The 17016-nt window shown below is 40.7% G+C and overlaps 4 protein-coding genes and 1 long non-coding RNA gene across 7 annotated transcripts in view; 3 read left to right on the top strand and 2 right to left on the bottom strand.

Moving 5' to 3' along the window:
• evla (Enah/Vasp-like a) overlaps positions 1–1424 on the top strand; it is a 42568-nt gene extending 41144 nt beyond the window's left edge. For all 3 annotated transcript variants that reach the window (XM_014013985.1, XM_014013976.1, XM_014013969.1), the window contains exons 7-9: positions 298–551; positions 635–750; positions 931–1424. In XM_014013985.1, coding sequence (XP_013869439.1) covers positions 298–551; positions 635–750; positions 931–997 — 437 coding nt within the window. In that variant the 3' untranslated portion in view covers positions 998–1424. The remainder of the gene's footprint in view (positions 1–297; positions 552–634; positions 751–930) is intronic.
• An 833-nt stretch (positions 1425–2257) lies between these two features.
• Positions 2258–2459, top strand: LOC106521442 (uncharacterized). The gene is made up of 2 exons (XR_001310667.1): positions 2258–2293; positions 2401–2459. It is a non-coding gene; the product is annotated as an uncharacterized LOC106521442 (long non-coding RNA).
• Positions 2460–4391: 1932 nt separating this feature from the next.
• degs2 (delta(4)-desaturase, sphingolipid 2) lies at positions 4392–10123 on the bottom strand. The gene is made up of 3 exons (XM_014013995.1): positions 9723–10123; positions 7007–7749; positions 4392–5287 (listed from the first exon to the last, which is right to left on the bottom strand). The coding sequence occupies exons 1-3, from the start codon at positions 9799–9801 to the stop codon at positions 5144–5146; spliced, it is 966 nt and encodes a 321-aa protein (XP_013869449.1). The 5' UTR covers positions 9802–10123; the 3' UTR covers positions 4392–5143.
• A 1101-nt stretch (positions 10124–11224) lies between these two features.
• Positions 11225–14026, top strand: yy1a (YY1 transcription factor a). The gene is made up of 5 exons (XM_014013958.1): positions 11225–11819; positions 12496–12646; positions 12783–12843; positions 12991–13149; positions 13261–14026. Exons 1-5 carry the CDS (start codon positions 11333–11335, stop codon positions 13441–13443), a joined length of 1041 nt encoding a protein of 346 aa, XP_013869412.1. The 5' UTR covers positions 11225–11332; the 3' UTR covers positions 13444–14026.
• Positions 14027–15556: 1530 nt separating this feature from the next.
• tpp1 (tripeptidyl peptidase I) overlaps positions 15557–17016 on the bottom strand; it is a gene marked incomplete in the record, with an annotated part of 17498 nt that continues 16038 nt past the window's right edge. Inside the window, 2 exon segments of the mRNA XM_014013947.1 lie at positions 15557–16388; positions 16547–16669. Of these exon segments, the coding sequence (XP_013869401.1) occupies positions 16248–16388; positions 16547–16669 (264 nt within the window).

Below are 17016 nucleotides of genomic sequence, written 5' to 3'. Positions count from 1 at the left end.
GTTTAAATGTTTTTTAAATCTTTTATTTAAATTCATAATGCTAAAAAAAAGGTTAAGACTGAAAGTTTAACTTACTTAACAAAAAGAAATGGACTTTTTATCAAACACTTAGATCTGTCATAATGATGTCCTACCATGACTCAGCAGTTTTTATACGRTAGTGTTTGGTTTAGGTTGACAGAATTTCTCATATTTGCTCCAAAGGTTTTCAAACATCTTTACAATAAGTTAAGAACAATTAAAAACTGTAAAATGACCATCGTCCTAATGACAAAGTTCTAATTCGGTCCGTCCCAGGTGGTCCAGTCTCCGCATGTCACCCAGCAATGCTTTCTGTGGCCCCGCCTCCAGCCGCAGTRCCATCACCCATGGCTGGTCCTCCAGCTCCGCCGCCGCCCCCGGGACCACCACCCCCGATGGCAGTGCCTCCGCCCATGCCCCCTCCACTGCCCACTGGTGGAGGGCCTCCCGGGGGTCCGCCCGGGGTCCAGCACCAACCCTCAGGACTGGCTGCTGCGCTGGCTGGAGCCAAACTACGTAAAGTGCACAGGGTGAGGTCATGACCCGCTCAGGTTTTTGGTCGTAATCAGGAGAGGGTACCCTGATGGTAAAAAGGTGTTGATGTTTCCTCCAGGATGAGAGCAGCCCCCCCGGCTCAGGAGGGAAAAGTGACTCTAACCGGTCGAGCGGCGGCAGCGGCGGCGGTGGGGAGGGACTGATGCAGGAGATGAATGCCTTACTAGCTCGCAGGTAAAAACACAATTAGCCTTAATAGAACAGATTTTAGCTCATTTTTCTCCTGCTGTAAACGTTTTACTGAACGAGAACAATAACTGTTCCTTTTTATCCACATTACAACCCACTGAAAATGCTTGAAATTTGTAAATTATTGTTGRTCACATCCTTATTTCCTCCTGCTCRTTCTCTTAGACGAAAAGCTTCAGAGAAACCTGAWGAAGTAAGTTATGTGTTTAAACAGGGAAGTGGACGAATGTAATTAAATCGTGAGAGCTGGATAATAAAATCAACCAATGTCACATCTGTTTAATCATCYGCAAGSTGTTAAATATAAAACTTCAGAGRGGTCCTGACAGCTTTAAACCCTCTTTAAAACATCAACACAGCSAACTGCTTTATACACCACCTGGATTTAACTAAGCAAATATGTCCAAACGTAAAATATGTAAAAACGTGCTGAGGTGGGAGTGTTGTTATTCTGTATACAGCATTTTCATAACGGAGGGTAACTGTTACTTGATTGAGGTATAGAGTTAAACTCTMCACCTAGAAAATACATAATATCCCCCCTTAATTGTTTAAATATGTCTTCTAATCTAAGTATTTTGATTATTTGGCTTTTATTTGTCCTAACTGGTATGGGTCTGTCTTGCAGGATGAMTCAAGTGGTCGAGGTCAACAGAACTCAACAGGTAAAGATTGACCTAATCTGGAGATTATAATGTCCACAGGATTTCAAAATGCAGCTCTCTTATTGCCACATTGAAGGCATAATGTCAAAGTTGTCAGTTTCTTTCACTCAGGACTGTAAATAATATACTGTATGTAAATAATATATATATATATTCTCTACAGTCCTGTTGTCAGTTACGTCATCGCATCTGTGTCAACAGGGCTGTGAGTGCAGAGACAACTGAGCAGGAGGAGTTCCAAATATAATGAAGAAATATAGCGTTTTAAAACACTTATAGAGAGAATAAATCCTCGAAATTTCTGCAAAATAAATGCTGTAGAAATTACATTATCTTTGCTTTTTATGATCATTTTCTACCGCAATACATACTGTTACCATGAAGGGATTCAATTTATACRGTGATATGAATTTGAGGTTATACCGCCCAGCCTTAATTCTCAGTGGTTAGAACCGGTGCCTCACAGCAAGAAGGTTCTGAGATCGATCCCCTGTTCAGACCAGGGTTTCGTACTCCGGTTTCCTTCTGCAGTCTGTAAACATGCATGTTAGGCTGCCTTCAGAACCAGGCCTTCCTCTCAAAAGAGGGAGGTTAAATAAAGGTAAATAAATAGATTTCGTATTTGGACAACGTTCTCAAAAAAAATGTGCCTGGTCTGTCTGTACGACCTGCCGTGCCGAGGCCAAAGAGTCTGAACGTGTTAAACAGCAAAGAAAATAAGTGTGGCTACAAAAACAAAAGAGCTGCGATCTCGAGTGCTGCAGTTTGAAATCCTTCATAGAATTTGTTCTTTCTTTGCCAGATGCTCTGAAGAAGCCATGGGAACGATCCAACTCTGTAGAAAAGTCCTCACTGGTGTCCAGGTGAGCAGAGAGGAAGAGTTGTGAAATGAAACAATTCAGTGACGACTGATCAAACACAAACCGAACCTTCAGCGTTTTATTGTCTAAAGAGGAGCTTCTGATTTCAGAGTGAGGCCGATTGGCAGCACCAGTGAAGCCGACACAGAGTTCGACAGGATGAAACAGGTTCTCGTATCGTTTTTTATGATCCGATCGAGCAAGAGTCTGTCGTTTCTCCGTCTCACTGTGCTTTTCTRCTCGCCGTGCAGGAAATTTTGGACGAGGTCGTGCGCGAGCTACACAAGGTGAAGGACGAAATCATCCACGGTGAGCAACGCGGCGAGTTGTTTCTCAGRTTGTCTTCTTTTCCCCCTAAAAGCGCCTTTTCCCCCCCTCTTTTCCTTGCAGCCATTAGACACGAAATCGGCAGAATCGGTACGTCCTAATCTCACCTGAGCGTGCATCCGTGATGGGGAGGAGAGCAGCAGGAGGAGCTGGTGGAGAACAGAAAAAAAAAAGAAAAGAAACGCGGATGCACAGACGCGAGGACCCCCCAGGGAATGTTCTCTCAATGTTTCTGTGACATCGCGACGCCACGCTGCAAGTTGCAGAGACGTTGTGCCAACATTTAAGTCTGCTGGACAGCACAAACAGACATGAGAGAGCAAGGATTCATGGGGAAAAAAAACTGATGTGTGGAATAATTTAACTAGAGGATGAAGTACGAGTGGAAGCGGACAGACTTTTGTACTGAGTTTGGTGTTGTGGTCCTCTCTGTGCACCTAGACTCAGTCAGCCCAGTGTTGCAGCTTTTTGTTCTCTGTTCAGTCCACTTAAGAAAATATTTTGGTTTTCTAAGTTTTTATTGTTTTATTATTTAAAAAAAAACTGTGGTGATCATGATGCTGTCGGTGAGTATTTTATTGATATTAGAGAAGGACAAAGGAAACTTGCACATCATTATTCTAAAGCCTTTTCTATTTTCTATTATTGCTCTTTTTTTCCTTAGTTTATCCCTAACTGTTTCATAAGAAGCACAATATGGGCATATTGGTGCTGCAGACCCACCTGCCCTCAAACGGCGTATTTAAAAACGTTTTCTAACTTCGCTCAAACCGGTGTTGTAGGTCTCATCGTTTTCTCTGCACACACGATAAAGAACTGCTTCATATGCCTTGTACCTCCTTCATCCAAGGCAAAACACCAAAAATGAGTCTCTTTTTCGACATACAGCKGTCTGCTCCATGACTCCAGTGTGACCGAAGCTCGTACGTGTTCAGATGCTGTRAAGATCATTGAAATCTGTGGGGGTCGTTCAGAAAAAAGGCTGATAACTGTAAATGTGCCACCTGGTTTTACCCACATATGGAACAAATGTATTATCTATTAGTCATCCTATGCTTTGTGAACCTCCCCAGTATGCATGAAAACCCTGTCTCTATGAATTTGTTTTCTATTTTGTTCAAAAACGAACAATTGACAATAAATATATCTTAATGGTGGTACATTTATTTGAGTGGTTTGGTGTACGATTTTACCGTCTGAGACGCCTCATGTCGAACAGCTCGTTCATTTTTTATGAAAGATTTAAAAAGAAATTTTGCACACTGATCGGCCATATTAAATCTGCTGACAGACAGTGATGGGCACAGCTAACCAGTTAGCTTAGCTAACTCAAGCCTCGAACTCAAAATACAGCTTTGCTGATGCTAAACATGAAAAAATTAGTGGAAGCCAACACCGGCTAACCGCTAAGACAACTGACACAAACCTGTTAAAACCTAATTTAGCAAAAGATAATTGGTCCTAAGTTTGTGAAAAAGCTAATCTGCTAAATGTAACATTAGCACCACTGTTAGCTGATCCTTATTGCTATTTAATCTAGGGCAGGTGGGCTGTAATTTCTGACTGAGCTCAGTGAGCATTATGTTGCACTCAAAGTGGGTAAAAACTAACAAAAACACAAAGCTTAGATTTTTTTYTATTGTTTCTGATAAGTACTGATTTGCTGTGTACTTGGTGCTAACTTTGTTTCATGGTGTATTCAGGGATGAACAGGATGCTTCTTCGGCTGAGGATGAACCAACAGTAAAATAATTTAAAAACACAGCAACACAAACTCAATGGGACACTTTATTCATATAAAAATGTAACCAGAAAAAAATTTATTTGTTACAGCTTTAGAAAATAACTTTTTTTTTTGTAAATGATCCCATTACTGTTCGGTTCTTGAAGATGATTTCAAACTTTCTGCAGCACATCGGAGCTGCAAACCGTCACAGAAGAAAAGGCTTTTCTTACTGGCAAATAAGTTTTAATGCTCCTTTTCCTCTTCAGCTCTGTTCTGCGTGATGAATGTAAAACAAAGCAATGGTAATCGTCCATGAAGCTGTTTTTAAAAAGGGTCTGACGAACGCTTCCAGGCAGGAACGCACCGTGGCACCTGTCTGTCAGACGTTATGAAAATGCACGTGACCTTGTGTTCTCAGATTCCACATGATGAATCGGTATATTTTCTTTCAGGTTTCCTTCTCATTCCCTTCTGGCMACAAACAAATGTCGCAGTCGCAAATATTGTGGCAGCAGGCCAAGATTTTTTTAAAGCAGGTGCTACAAAAAGAAGAAAACTATCCAGACTAATAACATTCAATTAGCACTTCAAGGAACTGTGCACACTTGTAACTATTACACAGATATTAATTAACTATAAAGTCAATCAGGGACAACTCAAGCTAAATGCTGAACATCTTGTTGGGTTTGTTTTCAGTGGCATCACATCAAGTGGAGGGATAACAAACGAACATTCATACATTAAACTGTGGTTAAATGACATTTAACAAGACACTTCTCTGTAGAAATATAATCACACGTTTATTCCTGCTTGCTCAGCTTGTACTCCCGCTTGATTCTAGCGTACGGACCGATGCTGTCGTCGAAAACGAAGTCCCACAGCACTCGGCTCCAGGAGTTGTACTGGGGCAGGGAGTCGTAATACTCTGCTGCGATCTTTTTGACCTGCCGACAGGAAAAACACAGACAGGCGAGGTTAGTTACTATTATCTGACATCTTACCTGCTCACCCTGGCTCTAAATGAGACCGACGTCATTTTCCATCAGCCACCCCTGAACAGTATTAGAGGGAAAAAAAGACTCAACGTTTAAAGGTTCAGATAATAGAAGCATTTCAGCCAAGGTTATAATAGTTTTGGATTTTTCATTATAGTTTATTATTTCATTGTGATCTTTTTTCTTTTAATTCAGTTCATTTTAATTAGTTTTTACACTGGATTTGCTAGTTTTTTTTAGTTATTATTGCATTTTTAATGCTTAGTTTTAGTTTAATTTTTATTAGTTCTAATATTAGATTTTTTCTAGTTTATTTGCCAATGCATCCTCAAGCTTGTGATGTTCCTGTGAGMTAACTAACCAAGAGCTACTTGGTCGCTAGTTAAAGCAGTCCCATTATAACGAAAATAATTACYTTACTCAATTTTTGCCAACGAAGGACTTYGATTATTTTAGGACGATGACAATAGCTGTCTCCAACCCGGTGCTACCTGTTGCTTGTTTTTCATGGTACTGAGAGAAGATAGTGTCAAGATAGCTACAGTTAGACATCTTGTGTGAGCTTGATTCATGCAGTTTTTCCCTTGAGAAGTATTCCACCTATTTTATCACATTTCCACTAGAAGACACTTGCTTTGATTTTTCTCGCAGTCATGTTCAACGAAATCCCAAAGTGGACTTTCTCCCAAGTTTTGTTGTCTTTTGGCAGGCGATGCTGAGCAGCAGATTGTAAACAAGTGTCGTTACGGCCCACAGCTAATGTGAAACTACACGATTTGAAAAATAAATAAATAGATAAATAAATAAAACGATCCACATGGCTCAAAATAAAATTAACACTAAAACTAAGGATATTCTTTCTACAATTTCATTTAGTTTTAGTTAGTTTTGTAAAACATTTATACAGTTTTAGTTAATGTTTTTTTAATTTTATTAAAGTTTTTATTTATTTCAGTTAACTAAAATGTTTTTTTCAATTTCAGTTTTCATTATTTAGTTAGTTTTAGTTAACTATAATAACCCTGGTGTCAATTCAAGGCGGGGCTAAATGTGGCACGAGAGAGCTTCAAAAATAAGAGTACGCTGCTTTAAAGCTGCCATTGAACATAAACTACATCTCCCATAATGCATGCTGATTATTTTACCTGCAAAATGACGGCATCCCACCACTATGGAGGTGCACAGGGTTCAAAAGCAGCTGGCAGAAATTGTCTGCAGAAAATCTGTATTTTGCAGGCTGTGGTCCAGGATTTCCCAATTGCATCAATTTAAACTGAAACGGTGGGAATTCCACGTTGGAAAGTGGGAGAGTTCAAGACAGCAGCTACTCACCACAACTCAACAGGGGGTAAAGATCACAGAGAACAGCAACTTTGTAATTTAAAAAATACTGAACCACGGGATCATTAAAGTAAGTTAACTGAGTTTGTTTCATTTGGTACGAGGCACGGTCCACTTCAGTTGAGACGAGTTCTGCTTCACGCCTCTTTTGGTTCCGCCCTGCCCGGTTCATTTCTGAACGGGAACTGGCCGGCTTCACTTGTGATTTATAAACAACCCGAGAGAGCTTAAAGACGGACTGGTCTGTGCGGCCACTTCGTGGAACTGTCTTGTGAAAGAGGCTATCGTTTGACACCCCCTGGTCTCAAGACGTAAACTGGAACTCACCTGAGGTAGTTTACTGCCAGGTATGCTGGGGAAGTCATGGTGCTCCATGTGATACCCCACGTTGAAGGTGATATGGTTCAGTGGTCCGTAATATGAATACGTCTCGTGTCCCTTCAGGAACATGTAATGCTCCGATATGAAATGTCCAGAGATGGGGTGCAGCCCCATGCCCAGAATAGATCCAGCGATGAGGTAAATAACTGGCTTCAACCCCCAGAAATAATAGAGGATTGCATCCGCTGCGAGCTGAACCACTGTGTTCTGGATTTCCAGCGTACCCACTGGTTTCGGATTGACCACCAGCGGTCGTAGGGTGTAGAAGAGTGGCTGGAGGAAGAGCCAGAGCACCTTCCGGGCCGGGGTGCAGAAGAACCATCCCTCAAAGTCCGTCGGGATGTCAACGTCCAGCTGGTCTCCGCCCAGGTAGCGGTGGTGGTCGATGTGGTACTTCTTGAAGGAGGCGGAGTAGGGCACGCCGATGGGCAGGTTGGCCCACATGGCGAACCAGCGGTTCCACTTGGCCCACTTGTTCCCAAAGGCCACGTTGTGGGAGATGTCGTGAATGGCCAGAGTCAGGGAGTGGTTGACGCAGCCTCCGAAGGCGTAGGCCCAGAACAAGACCCACTTCCAGGAGAGATCGTGGACCAGGTAGCAGGCGAGAAGTTGGGTTAGGACCATGCCAGAGACCACCCACTTCAGCTGGGGGTCTGGACCCATCAGAGTCTTGATCTCTGGATATTTGGCTGAGAAAGAAGGAGAACAACGGATGAAAACACAAGTAACACGGCACCGTTTAACACAAAGCGCCTTCTTCTAAAGGAGGAGAAGGCACAGTGSGACGTTCTGAGGTACCTGCCCGCCTCGTGGGAAAAACCTGCTGACAAAAGTCAACTTAATTGGCAAAGGTGTTGTTTTGCTGGAGAAAAATGACACGCTGAGAACAGATTGCATCATGTGGTCTAATCTGCTCATTAGGACACGCAAGTTCAGATTTGTTACGCAGACCAGACCTTATAGACAATGTAATGAAGGTGGTCAGAAGAACAGGTCAGCAGGAAGACTTCAGCAGACGGTGGGCAGGAGAACATCTCATCATAGATCAGAGGCTGCCATATGCCATCAGGGGAAAGTCGCATGCAAATATGACTTGCCGTTTTGTTTACAGCTTGCCCTGCTTAACGCCTCCATGCAAATTTCAGCTTACGATAACTGAAAGCTGAAGAGGCCCATTCAGTGGCTTACTGCCTCTGCTTCATGAGCCAAACCCTCATTTTACCGATTAATGCTTAACAAGGGAACAATTTCTACGTTTTAAAAAACAACGATCCATCAAAATTAAGCTCCACGTCACCCGAGCGTTAATTTTTATTCTACTGCTCGACATAAATTTGTTTAATGGGACAACTGCATTTCAAATTTTTTTGTTAATGTTAAAAGCGTTTCCTTCGCCTGCCCGCCCACCTACAGAGGCATAAAGTTAAATCAATAACCAGACCTCGTAAAAAGCCTGTTTGAACTGCTTAATGGCTTTGGGTGAAACACACACACATGSATTTCAACTTCAACGTTTCAAATAGAAAACTTTTTATTTGCACAACTGTTAAAATATTGGCAGGATTTACAGTTTAGTTTTTAACTAGAAAATGATTGGAGCCTTGACAGGGTAATTCTGAAACAGATGTTGAGTCACGATCTTATCTTGTGACATCACGAGCTACCGTCTTTACAAATCTGATGATGTCCTTTGAACGTGTATGGGGATATAAAGTTTACGGCCCAGCATAAGCACTTATTGACTAAAATATATTTCACAGCACGATGACGAAGCTCAGGCACAATTCTTCCCTTGACTTCTCCTCATGGGGAAGATGTGAGCACAATCAAAACAAAAAACACTGTTTTTTWAATATTTAATGGCTAGGAGGTGTCAAAAAACACACCATGAGAGGCTTTTCTCATGCGACAGGTGAAAAGCACTGCGATCAAATATGCATGAAGAGCAGGTTGTTCATTTAACCTGCTCATTTTTTAATGGGAAATCAAACTACACAACAAAACACAGTTTAAAAACACATCTCTGCCTCTAAAACACACTTTAGAAACGTAAACCTGGAAACTTTACTTCCTCTMATTAAAAATAAATCTGATCCTGAATGACAACTCCTTATTTAATAGTCTCTTATTTAAGATCATAACTTTTGTTATAGGAATGTGTCGCACGCCTCTTTCTAGGAAAAGCTTTATTTTTTTCTAAACAAATCATCACAAAATGTAAACACAAGTTACAGACCCAGGAGTGTCTGTGACATGGCCTGATGAGGGTTTTTATTCTGATTTTTTGTTGTTGATGTGGGTTAAAATATATAATAATAATGTCAAATTTAAATGAAACAAGTCAAACTCATAAATATGTTGTCATTTAGCTGACATGAACTGAAATAATTAATGTAATGTTTTGACCTTAAAATTTGAAACACTTAAGAGCTGATTGATTTAACTGTATTTAAATTGTAAACTAGGGTGCTTTTAAGGCTTTGAATAAAGAAAAAGTGACACTTGATGGCCCCGTTAGAGAGCAGCTAGTAAACTGGTTTAACCGGATATGGTTTAATAAAGAACACTTAACTGACTTCCAGTTTTTCCAAACTCAAATTTAAAGTGAACGAAAAGTTGCAGCAGAGAGTCGCTGATCTCTCCAGAACTTGTGTAGTCTTACCTAATATTTCTTTTCTTCTGGACGTGTGCGGCTGGTCCGTGTAGACCCACTCAAAGTCTACTCTACCTGTCTTCCCCATGGCTCTCCTCTCTCCGTACGAGGCAACTGCCGCCGGACAGGTAGATTTGTGTCATCCAACCTTGCCAGTATCGGTACACACCCTTTAACTCAAGTTAGACCGGGTCTGCCCCATTTATGAGCCGGCGCGGGGCGATGACGAGCCGAGCGGGTCGTTCCTTCCTTTGAGGTGTTCGCTTCCAGCCGGCCCACGTGCCGGTGAAAACTATAGGAGCGAAGCCGCTGAAAAAGATGTACTCGCGAATCACGCCCCCTACTCTTGGAGAGGGCGGGGCTACGTTAAAATGCACCTGCTGATATGGAGTTCAACCTCAGGTGTTTTTCCTTGACTTAGCCTACATCAGAATGATAAGGCTTTTAAAAAATGTCACTTTTGTGTTTTAAGATTAAAATGTTGGCAGCAATTTCTTGTTCCTTAAGATTTGGTGACAAAAAATGTTTTGTTTTGTTTACAGGCTACTTTTATCCATGAATGCTTGTCTGACCTTGTTTAATTTATTGTGTAAATAAATATTTGTCATGGTGATTTGTTTGAATCTTATACATTTTTGATATGGTGATCTCATCTCGGAAATATCCAAATATGTATTCTGCATCATAATGACATTGTGCACAAGTTTCTGTCTGCTCCACAATATTTCTGTTTACAAATCAAATTCAGGCTCTTACTCTGTGAAATTTTACTGAGGTGATGGGTTCTAAGAGTCATTTTTAAACAAAACAAGACCTAATGTACCTTAGGTTAGCTATTTATTTATTTAAAGACAAATCTGTACACAATAAATAACAAAGCACAATCAATAAATGAAAAAGAAATTTTTTTATAACATCTGTCCCGTTTTTTTTCTTTATTTAATGAATTTAAATAATAATACAGGCAGACGTCAGCATTTCTGCATAGAAACATGATGTTATCGTTGTGTAAATGTCTTGAATTGTCTTTTTTCTTTACATTTTGCTTTCAAGAGGTCATCAATACCTCTTCAGTTTTTCTMATAAATTATTTTGTTGTACATTAGCTGCCTTTTACTCATTGTCAATTTAGTTATTTGTTTAAAATAATTCCCAAAAACTATGTTTTAAACCTGGCTTGTTGCCTTTCTTAGGTCATGGAATAGAATAGAATAGAATAGAATAGAATAGAATAGAATAGAATAGAATAGAATAGAATAGAATAGAATAGAATAGTCTTTATTGTCCCGCCGAGGGGAAATTGAGGGGAAAATGTGCTGGATTATATTTTTAAAGACATTTATGTAATACAAAAGCGTTTAATAGTTTTGTTTTTTATTGTTATTGATTGTTTTTTACGTGATTTGGATTTCGAGTCTTCCAAAGAAAGCCAAAAACTTGAAATGGGACGTTGAATCAAAATCTCGCGAGATTTCAAAGGCAGCGCACCGTGGCCACGAGATTTCAGTTGTGAAGAGTTGTTGTCGGGAGAGGGAGGAGAAGAGCRGATCGTAGACAGGGGCAAAGTGTAAAAAAACAGCATTTAGATAGGCGGAAGGAAAAACAAACAAACAAATATCATGGCATCGGGAGATACTCTGTACATAGCGACGGACGGGTCCGACATGCCAGCCGAAATCGTRGAATTGCACGAAATTGAAGTGGAGACGATCGAGACCACAGCTGAGGACGATGAACACCAGCCCATGATCGCCCTACAGCCGCTGGATGATCCCAGCTCCATTCACTCGCACCAAGAGGTGATTCTGGTGCAGACGAGAGAAGAGGTTGTGGGCGACGATGACTCCGAGCTGCACACGGACGACGGTTTTGAGGATCAAATCCTTATCCCGGTGCCGGCCGTGGAAGAGGACTACATCGGGCAGACTCTGGTTACCGTCGCCGGCAGGAGCTCGTCTTCAGGCCGGATAAAGAAGAGCGGAAGCGGGAAAAAAGCGAGCAAAACGAGCTACATGAGCGGAGTAGAAATAGGCCGAAAGTGGGAACAGAAACAGGTCCAGATAAAGACCCTGGAGGGGGAGTTTTCAGTAACTATGTGGGCATCGGGTAAGTTCCTAGTCCTGTCTGTCGCTTTGTTCTACCCGCGGTGTGACTAGGCCCCAGCTGGCGCCTCGTCCTCCACCAAAGTGGGACTATTTCCCCCAACTCCGAGCAACTTGTACTCCGTTCGAAATGTTTTTGTTTTTATGGGAAGCCATGTTTTATGTGTCAATGGGCGCCGCCATATTTCCCCGGTCTAGAAAGTATGGCGGCCCGAAAAAATGGCGTTTATTTGGCCGACGAACATGGCGGCGGCGGTGGGAGCTAGTAGCTTCGCTGGGCCGCTGTGGCGCAGTTTGCAGATAACAACAGAGGCGGCGGTGGTGCCTTCAGGAACCCCCCGGACTTAAGGCTTCTGATGTGTTAATTTTGCTAACTACAACACCTGAAATGATTTCTGTTTTATCTTGGTGGAGAATTAAATCAGTACACGAGTAAAAATGTTATTCATTGAGAAAGCGCTGTATACCGTTGTATATTACTGCTGTTTTCAAACACACATGTATGCACGTAATAATCTCCCACCTGCATGAACGCAACCTCGCTTATTCTTTCACTCCTGTTTTCTGTTAGAGTATATCTCTGACAGTATTTAAAACAATGGGATTATAACTAATAAAGCACTGGGAATGTGTGACTATGTAGCCTTTTGGACATTTCTAACTTTGAGTGTCTCATACAGATGACAAGAAAGACATTGATCATGAAGAGCAAATCACAGAAGAGATTGCCCCTCCAGATTATTCTGAATATATGACTGGAAAGAAACTTCCTCCTGGAGGTATTCCAGGGATCGACCTGTCAGATCCCAAGCAGCTGGCAGAGTTTGCCCGGTAAGAGTTGACACGAACATCAAATGCTGCTTTACAGACTGTCACATTATTAACTAAAAATTAAAAGAGCTTTTACAAATCTTGGTGCACAYTTAGGAGATGTAATGCTGTGCATGTGGCTTAATTTGTGCTGCAGAATGAAGCCAAGAAAAATAAAAGAGGACGATGCGCCCAGAACGATAGCCTGTCCGCACAAAGTGAGTGATGTTTTTGTTTAGTAGCTCAGCTCATACACTTTGTTGCAAACACTAGTTGACAGAATTGTTCTYTTTTTGTCAGCACCATCCTCCTGGCATGTGGTTAATAATTACAAATAAATCATCTTTTGTTGTGTTTTTTTTTAGGGCTGCACTAAGATGTTCAGGGACAACTCGGCGATGAGAAAACATTTGCACACGCACGGACCCCGCGTGCACGTCTGCGCAGAGTGCGGCAAAGCTTTTGTGGAGAGTTCGAAACTGAAAAGACATCAACTTGTGCACACAGGAGAGAAACCTTTCCAGGTGGGTGTAATTTTGCACGGGTGTAATTTTGCACAATTGTCACGCAATGAAAAAAGGATTTTTGTGAGTATTTCACGGCGTGTTATTGATTCGTAGTTTCTGTGTTTCCAGTGCACGTTTGAGGGGTGTGGCAAACGGTTCTCTCTGGACTTTAACTTGCGTACGCACGTGCGTATTCACACTGGGGACCGCCCGTACGTGTGCCCCTTCGATGGCTGCAATAAAAAATTTGCGCAGTCTACCAACCTGAAGTCTCACATACTCACACACGCCAAAGCCAAAAACAACCAGTGAGTTTTCTCCGAGGAGTCCCGAGGGATGTGACTCTGGGTCTGTACTTGGGCCTGTTTTTGTTGTGAGATAAGCCTCTGTGTTTTGTTTCTACATGAAAGATTCAAACTGGAGGGAATAACTTGTTTTTGAGAACACAGGAAAAGTTCAAGTGAAGAACTGGTGACCAGCAGATGGCTCTGCCTGGATGGAACGTTTTACAGTTTCTTCTCAGGAAGACATTTATCCACAAACCCTGCACCTAAAAAAAAAAAAACAGAAACCTATTTATACCTTAACAAAACCACTTAAAGTTTTTGCAATATCAAGTCAAATGTGTATAAATCCTCAGAACCAACTTTTCAATTTTGTAACTTTGAAGTGTGCATATTGTACACTGATTTATGAAGCTTTGTTGTCGCTTATTTCAGACCGTTGTGTGGGTCTAACAGAAAAAAGGTTTCAAAGTTTGTTTTACTTCCCCTTTCCTCTCCTCTGTAGGACTTTTGAGGAGATTCACTGTCAGAATCGTAGATACTAGTCGTGTTTTTCTTTGTTTTGCTCTTTCATTAGTGATGATCAACAATTAAATCATTTTCCAGTCGAACCACAAATACAAAACGTGTCGTTTGTCTTTTCGCTTAGAATTCCATTTAAAATGTTTTTTTTTTTCCTGATAAGGAATTCTAATAGTTTAAAGACTTTGTAAACATTGATGCTAAACTAGTCAACCAGTTTTGAGTTTGCGTCTGCCAGTAAGTTGTTCCTAGATGTAGGCATAAAGTTGTTNCAGCCTACAGTATTTTTACAGTCTTTATTTTACAGTTAAAATATATGTTTATCAAATAAAGTCTAATGTTACAACTAATCGGGGATCCCTTTAAAAACAAAACAGCAATTGGCGACCAAAACAACAACGGACCAGGTACGGACAACGCTATTCGCAAGTAATATGTTCGTAACTACACATTCCTGACAATAAATAGTTTACAATAATTGAAGTTCATACATAATTCAGATAAATGATTCCATTAAGCATATTCTACTTACATGCAAAATGTCAGATTTCTTGCAAACTTTCAAAGAAAATGATGAGTCGAGTTGGGTAAACAAGCGGTAAACTCCAGACAGAAAGTGGGAGGCGGGTCAATTTATCCCATCCCCAACGTGATTGTCTAGTTCTAAGACACAACGGTGAAATGTGGTGCGCTGATTGGCATGAGGTATTGCGTATGTTGGACGAATGAGGAATTTGATTAGARGTCCTATCCAAGATTTATCCAAGATTTACCTCYACTGAGAATTAGCTCAAATGAGCCGCAAACCAAGGGGCATGGCGAAACGTCTGTCAATCATTCTGAACCATGACACACAATACATGAAAATGGGCTGTGAAAAGTTAGCACTGCAGAACGACCCTGGGATCTTACKAGGTGGTTTGGCACCAGTTTTTGTTGTAAATTTCACAGAACAAGATACATTATTTTCAAATTGTGTTTAAGTAGCTATTTCTAAATTGTTTACAATTATATTATAATTATATAATATTGTTTATTTTAACATTTTATTGTGAACACGAGGGAGAGCTTAGCCCTACTAGCCCACTTACAGCAGCCGTCACTGATCATTGAAGATCTGCACATTTCAGGAGTTCCTCTTCTGGACATCAACCAGTGAGTAAAGTCATAAACTCTTAAAGAACAGGATTAATGTTTATAAAAGTCATTAAGATTTTTGGGAAAATCCATTCCAGTGAAAATGAACTATTAAAAAATTCNTGTGTGACGATAGGTTGTTTTTGGGGATTAACGTGACACGCTGAGTGGAAAGTCAGATATAAGAAGGTGCGTCAGAATTTGCAATGGAAATGAGGTATTATCCTGATTCACTGGTCACTCGTCTGTATTCAAGTCTCGTGAAGTGAACCTTCAAGGGCTTTAACTGATACTATTGTTTTATGAAACAATTTTCTTAAATTTATTTGAATAGAACAGAAATGGTGCTGCTGGTAACCAAACGTTTAGGTTTTAAATTTTCCAGACTGAGCTGTGAAATAAATAACAGTAAAGTTTCTGCAGGGATAAAACAAGGACCTCTCAGTGTAGTGTTTTATGACCAAAACAACATTCACACAATATCACGTTTTAATGAAATGAAATTTTTTAATGAATCAATATTAGAAAATGCAGCCGCTCTCACAAAAACACTCATTTGAAATTCTGACTGCAAAAAAATAATAATAAAAACGTGAGTAAAACTGAAGTTTAAACCRCWCATAGTGCATTTTTTTTGTTCATAGCCACGCTAATAAAGGCCACAAAACGATAAAAAGAAAAAGTGATAAAATAAACCTGTTCAACCACATTCATTCCTGTTTTATTTATTTATTAGAACTGAAAGAAGAAAATTGTTCTTCGCTCATCCCTGCCGAAACATTTGGTAAAACATAAACATTAAAGCAAACTAGCGTGTAATCATTGAAGATCTGCGCATTTCAGGAGTTCCTCTTCTGAGCAGCAACCAGTGAGTAAAGTCATAAACTCTTAAAGAACAGGATTAATGTTTATAAAAGTCATGAAGATTTGTGGGAAAATCCATTCCAGTGAAAATGAACTATTAAAAATTCCAAAGAGATGGCATCAAACTGATAAAAGGAATCTGTAAAATCATTTGCTCAAACTAAAATAAGACTGGTGTTTCAGAATAAAAGCAGTGACTCCATTGTTCTGCCTGTTGGCATCAGAAACCTGATCAAGAGTTTGATTTGCTCTCCGAGCAGACATCAGTGTGTTTTTTTTTTGTTTGTTTCCAGTAGGCAGAACTTGTGTTCAGTCCTTTAGGAGCGCAGCCAGCAGCGCGGGGTAGTTAGGTGTCCCCCAGCCTGTCACGGGGTCCCACGATGGGGCTGCACAGAAGCCGTTTCCCTGAACCTTCTCATCCAGACACCCCTGGTGACAACCTTCAGTCACCTGAGGAAGAAAACAAGTGGCCTTTAGGTCATGACTACAAAATGGGCTGAAACAAAGATTTAAAAAACCAATTCAGAAATGCTTTGCGACAAAAAAAGTTTTTATGATTTTATTTGTTTCAGTAGCAACATTAGTGACTTTCTGCAGTGGTAACTTACATCAAACAGACCCTGTTGGAGCTTGTAGAGACGAGGGTTGAAGAAGCCCAGGGCTGGAAGGCCTTTGGAAAAACGCCGGTCATTAATGAGGGAAAGAATGCCTCCAAACACAGGGGTTGATGCCTGGAGGGGGCGAGGGCAGGAATGCATGCAGGTCAAAAAAAGATAACATGGTGCAAATTTTTATAACAATGTTAAGAATGTTATCTCTTAAACATTCACCATACCTACAATGATGTTTTATTTGATCTAAATGTGAAAAAGAAGCTCAGTAGTAAGTAAATTTTCCCAAAGAGTTGTAGCCGACTCATCTCTGCTCTGGAGCAACAAACCCGTTTTGCGGGGTCAGAAAACGTTTGTTTTGTTTAAGCGGTGTCAGCCGTACTTGTTGGACCAGATACTAGAAGAAATATTTTTCACCAGGCAAACCTTTAGGACCAAAGGTGGAGAAAGCTGGACTGTTTGAAATG

The sequence above is a fragment of the Austrofundulus limnaeus genome, unplaced genomic scaffold (genome assembly GCF_001266775.1).
Source record: "Austrofundulus limnaeus strain Quisiro unplaced genomic scaffold, Austrofundulus_limnaeus-1.0 Scaffold2, whole genome shotgun sequence".
Classification (NCBI taxonomy): domain Eukaryota; kingdom Metazoa; phylum Chordata; class Actinopteri; order Cyprinodontiformes; family Rivulidae; genus Austrofundulus; species Austrofundulus limnaeus.
This window is presented reverse-complemented; position numbering and strand designations above follow the sequence as displayed.

Excerpts from the sequence above, each read along its gene's own strand:
- degs2 (XM_014013995.1), bottom strand. The coding sequence starts at position 9,801 with ATGGGGAAGACAGGTAGAGTAGACTTTGAGTGGGTCTACACGGACCAG. Across the intron at positions 7,750-9,722 it reads CAGAAGAAAAGAAATATTAG|CCAAATATCCAGAGATCAAG; the intron begins GTAAGACTACAC and ends CTTCTTTCTCAG. Across the intron at positions 5,288-7,006 it reads CTGGCAGTAAACTACCTCAG|GTCAAAAAGATCGCAGCAGA; the intron begins GTGAGTTCCAGT and ends TCCTGTCGGCAG.